The sequence below is a fragment of the Macaca mulatta genome, chromosome 1, assembly GCF_049350105.2.
Source record: "Macaca mulatta isolate MMU2019108-1 chromosome 1, T2T-MMU8v2.0, whole genome shotgun sequence".
NCBI classification, from domain to species: Eukaryota; Metazoa; Chordata; class Mammalia; order Primates; family Cercopithecidae; genus Macaca; species Macaca mulatta.
Window position 1 is genome coordinate 182,061,509 of NC_133406.1, and position 9,586 is coordinate 182,071,094.

The 9,586-nt window shown below is 46.5% G+C and overlaps 1 protein-coding gene across 1 annotated transcript; it reads left to right on the forward strand.

Moving 5' to 3' along the window:
- The first annotated feature begins 5,084 nt into the window (after positions 1-5,084).
- On the forward strand, positions 5,085-7,747 carry TACSTD2 (tumor associated calcium signal transducer 2). Its single transcript, XM_001114599.5, has 2 exons — positions 5,085-5,215; positions 5,624-7,747. Exon 2 carries the CDS (start codon positions 6,017-6,019, stop codon positions 6,986-6,988), a length of 972 nt encoding a protein of 323 aa, XP_001114599.1. The 5' UTR covers positions 5,085-5,215; positions 5,624-6,016; the 3' UTR covers positions 6,989-7,747.
- Positions 7,748-9,586: the final 1,839 nt, after the last annotated feature.

The following is a 9,586-nucleotide window of genomic DNA, read 5'->3' on the forward strand; positions in this document are numbered from 1 at the left end:
AAGCTGTTGGACCCAGTGAAATTAAAAGTCACTGAATGTTTTACTGGGTTTCCCCAGAGTGTAAAGCCCTTACAGAAGAAGCTGACTGCCCCTAGAGGGGGAGACCAGAATGAGAGGGAGGCCATTTATGGTTTGCAATTCAGAACAAGGACACCATGAAGAGAAGATGATGGCAGGATTCTGAAATGAAACCATGACACATACTTGTAAGGTGAAACTGCAGTCACTTTTCAAATCCAGATGAACCACAAAAACCCAGCAGAACTGTACACATCACAGGCAACCTCTCCTGAAAGAAAATGAGTAGGGCCCACCCAAATGAGCCAGCACAAACAGAAACATGTTGTCTTCCCAGAAAAGTGAAAAGATCAAACATTCCTGGGCAGCCAGGACCCAGACCCACCCAATTTACCAGCTGAACATCTTCCAACCTCTCTCGCTTATTCAAGACCCGTCAGTGAGAGACTAAACTGTGCAATGGAAAAATGTCCCAGTCACCAGACCTGGGCTCAGATCCTTCCTGGACTCGTTTCTAACTGTGTGACTCTAAGCCTCAGCTTCATGATCAGGTGAATGTGGACAAGAGTAATTATTTTGTAGGCTTGCTGGGGGAATTACAGGGAATTTATATGATGATGATCAATAAATGACAACTTATATTAATAAAAATAACTACAGAAATGGAGAAAAAGATAAAAGGAAGCAAAAACAGAAAATATTACTCCCAAATACTTCCTCCGAAACTTACTTTGAGGAATTGATGTGAATTTTTTTATTACAAATATTTTAAGCAAACGAAATATGGAGAGTGCACCCATTCCCTAGCTCTTGATTTCCAGTATTTTGAAATACTTAAATCACATTTTTAAAGAAATGAAACACTGAAGATACAGTTGTGTAGCCCTTGTCTGTCCTGTTCTCCATACCTCTACCCTCTGGACCCTGTCCAGCTTCCTTTTCTATGTTCTGTTTCTTGGGGCTTCCTTCCTCCAGCCTGAACTAACAATCACCACAACCAACTTCTCTCTCTGCATTATCAGTATTCTGGCTGAATACTGCTTCTTCTAGGACTATAAGCTTCCGCTGAGGAGAAAGGGAAACTCTGGCCCTCCAGCACTGCCACTGTCTCAAAAGGTGCTCCTTAAAAGAGGCTGAAGCTAATGGTTGTCAGGCTAGAAAGAAGAGTGAGGACTCCTCCCTGGATAGCGCTGGGCATTAGGGTCTTCAGGTGTGGGCTCACACCTGTCCTAGAAAATAAATTATTTAATCATTCTTCTTGAAACCAGAACTTCCCCAAAATATTTATACAATTAAGGGAAGGAATGAAAAGTAAAAGAAAACCTGAGAAACATGAGATGAGTCTCTAAGCTCTTTCAACCCTTTGTTAATTCCATCTTTGTTAATTTCCATATACATTTGCGGTCAGGAGACCTGGATTCTAGGCCTGGCCTCACCTTTTATAAGCACGTGACCATGGGCAAATCCTTCTCTTCCCCCAAGGCCTCTGTTTCCACATCTGTAAAAAAGAGATAATAATATCTTCCCTGCCTAACCCCCAGAGGTGTTGTAGGGATCCCAGCAGATAGTGGGAGCAAATATACTAAAGCTCTATCTGCATCTAGATACTCTCCATTTTGCTGCATCCTGGAGGTCAGGGGATGGTGGGGGCTCTCAGGCCACTCTCCTGCCTAGCACTCAGCTCCCTATACTTGATCTTCAGCAATCCCCATAATCACTGGCCTTGTGAAGAACCCTTTAATGATCTTAAAGCACCGTCACATTCCTGAGACAGCTGATAATAATAGCTAAGATTATTTTACTTAGCACATACCAAACATTATGTTGAGTATTTTATATTCTTTATCTGGAATCATTAAAATAATTCTCGATGGTAAGTGCTGTTTATTTTTAATTAATCAAACAGTTTTATTTTTATGTTTTGTTTTTATATATCATACCCTTTAATATAAAACTCACATGCTGGTATCGGCCTTATACCAAGGAGAATCAGATAATCACCAAGAGTTTATCAAAGAGCACAAGAATAGCTGAAGTGTGAAGTTCAATGGGGAAAAATGTGTTCTTAATTACAAGGTGGGAAATCATTTTTTTTCACAGGCATTGGTGCAGTATAGGCCCTGTTACCCCCATTTTACAGTTAAGGAAGCTGAGGGGCAGAGTGCTGAAACAACTTGCTCAAAAACACACAGCAGTGAGTGGTGTGAAGCCAGAATTTGAGCCTAAGTCTCACTGGATCCAAGGTCCATTTTCTTTCAACTACGTTATACCCTTGTTTACAGAATCTTTGGCTGCTCTTGGCGTCCTCAGATCATATCCCTCATCCTTGCAGGCACAAGGCTGACAAATATTAAGGATTGTGCAAAAATGATAATAAGGGCATCATTACCCAGTCTTCCTTGAAATTTGGTGTTTGGAGGGTGGGTTAGGGTAGGGACAGAGATTCATCGTTGGGGCAGGTGGTGAGGCTTAGACAAGGAGAGAAGCACTGAAATGGTCCACATGAATACTCCTAGGAGAATATATTGATATTGAAACATCCTGGGCACAACTCAATGTTAATCCGATAAACATTACTTAGTGCCTAATATATGCTGGTGCTGGGGCTACACACAGTGCTTAGATGTGCTTCCTGCCCCTCATAAACACTTGACAAGCCTGAAATGCTTGTGTTAAATATTTTTTAAATTAAAGTAAAAACATACAGGCCGGGTGTAGTGGGATTACGCCTGTAATCCCAGCACTCTGGGAGGCTGTGGCGGGAGGATGACCTGAGGTCAGGAGTTTGAGACCAGCCTGGTCAACATGGTGAAACCCCGTCTCTACTAAAAGTACAAAAATTAGCCGGGCATGATGTTGGGCACCTGTAATTCCAGCTACTTGGGAGGCTGAGACAGGAGAATCACTTGAACCCGGGAGGAGGAGGTTTCAGTGAGCTGAGGTCATGCCACTGTACTCCAGCCTGGGTGACAAGAGCAAAACTCTGTCTCAATAAATAAATAAATAAAACAAAAAGAGATAAAGCATTGGCATAATGCATTAGCACGCTATTTTGCAGAACTGGGCAGAAAAAGGACGAAGGGAAAAGGGAGAATCACAGCTGAGACTGTGTTTACATAATAAACTCATTGTGGTCTTTGTGAGCTGTTGGGGAAAGCCTGGCAGAACCAGAGAATTTAAGCAAGTGGATTTGGGCAGCGGGCGGAGGGATTAGGAGGTCATCTTTGGCTTACTCTCACTTCCACAGAAGATATTGAGGCTGGGCCCCTTCTATTCCTGTACTCTCACTACCTAATATAATTGGAAGAAGCAAAGGCTTGGAGACCTCAGAGCACTAGCCCCAGTGATGCACACTCATCTGGGGCCGTTCTAGCTTGGTAGTCAAATGACACCATCATACAAATTCCTCAGCCCTGAGAACCCTCTCTCATCAGCTTTCCTCTTGCCAGCCTGGGACCTGATGGAATGGCAAATAGAGAACTCTGCTAGTTGTAGAGCACTGTGGCTACCTAGTCAATACCTGGAAAAGCGAGAAGAGGGTATATATATTTTAGAAATAAAAGTGAAATCTAACATTTTTACAGAGTCTGAGATTTTACAAAGCTTTGACATCTACCATCTCATCTCTTTGTATATGATTCTCAGCATAATCTATGAAACAGGCTGTATTTTGCCCATTTGACAGATGGGAGGACAAAAGCCCAGAAAAGTTAATGTTGCCATCTCAGTATGTCTGAGATTAGGGAAGAATAGAGGAGAGGCATATTCCTGAGGGAGGGTCTCATTAGGGAAGGTGTCTTGGAGGTGACTCAAGAGCTGAGTAGAAAAACACAATTATGCACTAAATAAAGAAAGGGAGACTCCAGGTAGGTGACTTTGAGGCTTGAAAACATATAGAGAGCTGGAGAGGTTGGCAGGAGCACGATGATGATGATAAATGACAACAGCTAACATCTATCTGTTGCTAACTATGTGCAGATACTGTTAAAACAGATACTCTTCAAAGCAGTTTATTTACATTAATTATAACACCTACCTTTTAAGGTAGGTACTTTTATTATCCCCATTTTACAGATGACAAAACTAAGGCACAGAGATGTAGCTTGCCTATAACATCATATAGGATTGACCTTAAGGGCTAATATAAGAAGGATGAATTTTATCTGGAGAGCCCAGAGCACCCCCTCACTCTGAACTTAGCAGAGAGGAGGTGGGCACAGACTTGTGATTTAGGAAGTCTTCTTGGATGCAGGGTGGACTGAGGTCAGAGAGGGGAAAAGAAACTGGAACCTGACTCAGATATTTGTCCAAGGAAGACCTGAACAGAGACAGTGGGGATAGACAGCAGAGGACTATCGCACAATTCCTCATGTTTGTGGATAAGAAATTGTTCCTCATGCAGATCACGAGGTCAGGAGATAGAGACCATCCTGGCTAACACAGTGAAACCCCATCTCTACCAAAAATACAAAAAAATTAGCCGGGCATGGTGGCGGGTGCCCGTAGTCCCAGCAACTCAGAAGGCTGAGGCAGGAGAATGGTGTGAACCTGGGAGAAAAAAAAAAAAAAACAAAAGAACTTGTCCCTCACACATCTCTGCTTCCTCTATCTGTCAAGGCAGAATAGATTTTAATCTTCCTGCCTCAGGAATTGCATGAAAATTAATGGGACAGAGGTCCAGCTGGCTTTCATCTGCTAAACGATACCCTCGCACGACTGGTGGTGCACATTAAATGCTGAACAAATAAAATGTGCTTTGATGGAGGACCTGGGAATAATTATAGCTTGCTAATTATTGTTAATTTTACCACAGCTTTGAAACTCGGGACTTTCTCAATGACTCAAAAAGAGATTGCAACCTCTTTATGCCATGAAAGTAGCCACACAGCGGCAGCCAAGCAATTTCTCACAGGCTCCATTCTTTCATTATTTACATGGTTCAGCTACTTACGTGGGATACAGGAAAAGAAAAGCAATGATTTGCTGTATTAGAATCAAATTGTACAAAAAACTCTTTACAGTCTTGCTGGCTCTTTAAGAATTTGTTCCTGTTTGTCTCTTTATAGCCAGTGCACACATAAATATTATGTGCGTGTGCACCTGTGTGTGTGCGCTTCTGTGCAGGACAGAAACTTAGTGTTTAACAGAACTTTTAACCCTTTGGACGCCAGGATACCTGTGTGTAACCCTTGATATGGTGAGTAACAGAACTGCTTCCCTAACTTCGACATCTGACCTTCAGATTCTGCATCACTTCGTGTCCACAAACATTTTATTTAAGGTCTCATCACTCTTAAGGTGCCAAAGACCCCTCTCAGGAATATGGGGAAGTTGATAGCAGTGTGACTTCAGGTCTTTAAGCCTCCTCAGCATCACCTATAAAACAGGTCTGATAGTCCCTACCTGTCAGGACTGGTGTGAGGATGAGATAATGCTTGTGAACTGTAAACTATATAAATATGTGCTACTGTGAGAACTGGACAAAGAAGAGAGGGAGTGAGAGAAATTAAGGGCGGGCTAGGGGCCCGGGAAAGAACGAAAAGGGAGTCGGGGATAGGGGAGAGTGCGACAGTCGCGAGCCACACTTTGCAATGAAACTCTTTAGACTTTCTGCCGGGAGAGCGGCCCAGACGCGCCAGGAGTAGGAGGCCGCGCCGAGGGCGGGTCCCCAGAAGCCTGCAGGTGAGTATCGGTTCTCCCCTTCCCGGCTTTCGGTCCGGAGGAGGCGGGAGCAGCTTCCCTGCTCTGATCCTATCGCGGGCGGCGCAGGGCCGGCTGGGCCTTCCGTGGGACGGGGAGGGGGGCGGGATGTGTCACCCAAATACCAGTAGGGACGGTCGGTGGCGGAACCAGCCGGGCAGGTCGGGCCGAGTATAAGAGCCGGAGGAAGCGGCCGGGCGGCAGACGCCCGCAGACCATCCCGGACGCCGGAGCCCGAGCCCCGCCGAGTCCCCGCGCCTCATCCGCCCGCGTCCGATCCGCGCTCCTCCGCCCCACCATGGCTCGGGGCCCCGGCCTCGCGCCGCCACCGCTTCGGCTCCCACTGCTGCTGCTGCTGCTGGCGGCGGTGACCGGCCACACTGCCGCACAGGACAACTGCACGTGTCCCACCAACAAGATGACCGTGTGCAGCCCCGACGGCCCCGGTGGCCGCTGCCAGTGCCGCGCGCTGGGCTCAGGCGTGGCGGTCGACTGCTCCACGCTGACCTCCAAGTGTCTGCTGCTCAAGGCGCGCATGAGCGCCCCCAAGAACGCCCGCACGCTGGTGCGGCCGAATGAGCACGCGCTCGTGGACAACGATGGTCTCTACGACCCCGACTGCGACCCAGAGGGCCGCTTCAAGGCGCGCCAGTGCAACCAGACGTCGGTGTGCTGGTGCGTGAACTCGGTGGGCGTGCGGCGCACCGACAAGGGCGACCTGAGCCTGCGCTGCGATGAGCTGGTGCGCACCCACCACATCCTCATTGACCTCCGTCACCGCCCCACCGCCGGCGCCTTCAACCACTCGGACCTGGACGCGGAGCTGAGGCGGCTCTTCCGCGAGCGCTATCGGCTGCACCCCAAGTTTGTGGCGGCCGTGCACTACGAGCAGCCCACCATCCAGATCGAGCTGCGGCAGAACACGTCGCAGAAGGCCGCAGGTGACGTGGACATCGGTGATGCAGCCTACTACTTCGAGAGGGACGTCAAGGGCGAGTCTCTATTCCAGGGCCGCGGCGGCCTGGACTTGCGCGTGCGCGGAGAGCCCCTGCAGGTGGAGCGCACGCTCATCTATTACCTGGACGAGATTCCCCCGAAGTTCTCCATGAAGCGCCTCACCGCCGGCCTCATCGCCGTCATCGTGGTGGTGGTGGTGGCCCTCGTCGCCGGCGTGGCCGTCCTGGTGATCAGTAACCGGAGAAAGTCGGGGAAGTACAAGAAGGTGGAGATCAAGGAACTGGGGGAGTTGAGAAAGGAACCGAGTTTGTAGGTACCCGGCGGGGCAGGGGATTGGGTGGGGTACCGGATTTCGGTATCGTCCCAGACCCAAGCGAGTCACGCTTCCTGATTCTCGGCGCAAAGGAGCCGTTTATCCTTTCAAATTCCTGCCTTCCCCCTCCCTTTTGCGCACACACCAGGTTTAATATATCCTGGCCTCAGGGTCTCCTTTCTTTCTCACTTCTGTCTTGAAGGAAGCATTTCTAAAATGTATCCCCTTTCGGTCCAACAACAAGAAACCTGACTGGGGCAGTGAAGGAAGGGATGGCGCTGCGTTATGTGTAAAAAACAAGTATCTGTATGACAACCCGGGATCGTTTGCAGGTAACTGAATCCATTGTGACACTGTGAAGGCTTAAATGAGTTTAGATGGGAAATAGCGTTATCGCCTTGGGTTTAAATTATTTGATGAGTTCCACTTGTATCATGGCCTAGTCGAAGAGAAGAGGAGTTTGTTAATTGGTCCTAGGTAGTAGCCTCATTAACCATCGTTTGTATTACTGACCACATAGCCTGTCACCAGGAAAGAAGCCTGTTTCAGCTGCCTGAACGCAGTTTAGATGTCTTTGAGGACAGACACTGCCCGGAAACTCAGTCTATTTATTCTTCAGCTTGCCCTTACTACCACTGATATTGGTAATGTTCTTTTTTGTAAAATGTTTGTACATATGTTGTCTTTGATAATGTTGCTGTGATTTTTTTTTTAAAAAAACATGAATTTAATAAAATATGGGAAAGGCACAAACCAAAAGTTGGCATTTGTGAAAAGTCCCTCCAGAATTCTATCACTCTGGTCTCCTCTAATTTCCCAAGACTTGTATTTTTTTTAAATTTCAAATTATAACACTTTTTTTCCCCCCAAAAATGGGTGTTTCATGTTGCTATTCCGGTGTGTCCTAAGATATCCTAACTGGCCAGTGTAAATGCTATTCTTTCTGAATAAGATTATTTGGAAACTTCCTTCAAACTTCAGGAGGGTGAGCATGAGGGAGGAAGCTAAAACTAGTTGCTTTTATGAAAAAGAGTGCCAGTCTTTGGTCATCTCTAAACAAGGCTTGTCACCAATGGAGACAGAAAACTCTAGTTCAAGAGCTGTATCTCCTTTGAATCCCAACCCTACTTTGAAATAGGTGATACTATTTCCATTCAGCGTTTGAGCAAATTACTTAATCTCAAAGTGTTGTGGCTCTAAGATTAAATGACTTTCCCACATAATTGGAACCAGCCTGCAGTGGGCCCTATGCTTTTGCTGGGTGTGCACAAGTTGTTTTCCTAAGACTTTTGCTTGCTTATTTATTTATTTATTTATTTATTTATTTATTTTGAGATGGAGTCTTGCTATGTTGTCCAGGCTGCAGGGCAGTGGAGTGAGCTTAGGTCACTGCAACCTCCACCTCCTGGGTTCAAGGGATTCTCCTACCTCAGCCTCCTGAGTAGCTGGGATTACAGGTGCCCACCACTACGCCTGACTAATTTTTGCATTTTTAGTAGAGATGAGGTTTCACCATGTTGGCCAGGCTGGTCTCGAACTCCTGACCTCTGGCGATCCACCTGCCTCGGCCTCCCAAAGTGCTGGTATCACAGGTGTGAGCCACCGCACCCAGCAATTTTTACTATTAATGTGCTTTAAAGATGTGTTTTACCTATTAGCTGTAAAAACTAGCCACTTGTCCCTCTTACATTTATCTCTTCCTTTTCACTCATTCACAGTCATTTATGTGTGTGGCTGTGGCGTACCCCACAAGTAAACAAGTTACTGCAGTAACTGAGAAATTCATACAATACTGGGTGTGTACAAAGGAGGGAGTGGTTGATATATCACATATTCAGCAACAGCTAAGCTAGATCCAGGACTGCAGTTTCTTCCCCTGGAATCCATCTCATGCCCCTCCTCCCATGCTGTTTCTACAGTCTGTGATGACCTCTCAAGACTGAAACACCAGTAAGAACTGGGGGAGAGAGAGAGCTCTCACCCACTGGCTTCTCAGCTTAGGGCTGTGGCTGCTATGTGCTGGTGGAGTGGATACTGTAAGATTGCCAGAGATCTCAAAGTCTGTGGCCACTCACCAAGGGAGAAACTCTGTCCAGGCTCCAAACTTCCTTCCAGGATCAAATGAGACTTCCCAAGGGAAGAGGGTGGATGTGAGCAGGCTCTCCCACAGTAGGAAGGATGGCCAAAGTACCTGATGTTAGAACTGGCTCTCTAACAATGAGAGTGAGACGGCCCACTCTAGGTCTCGCTGGGTGCTTTCCACTTCTGAGTCACTGAATGCGTTGACGGAAGTGACCCTGGTGATCACCTGTGACCTAACCCCACTTTTCATACATGAAAAGAGCAAGTGACTTCTCAAGATAAATGTTTCTGTAGCACAGCTGGAACTAGAGAGTCTCATTGTTTCAAGAGTCACTTTTAAAAACTCACTTGTCTGCCTGGAAAATAAATAAAGGATCCAGTGGGCAACTGAACAAAGAACGCTCCCTGAAAAAGCCCCTTCCTCCATCAGAATGTTGATTCTGGATGATATTTAGGTTTCTGCATTAATTCAGGACTATAACTTCTTATACTTTATAGCATTTATAATTTGCAAAG

Excerpts from the sequence above, each read along its gene's own strand:
- TACSTD2 (XM_001114599.5), top strand. The coding sequence starts at position 6,017 with ATGGCTCGGGGCCCCGGCCTCGCGCCGCCACCGCTTCGGCTCCCACTG.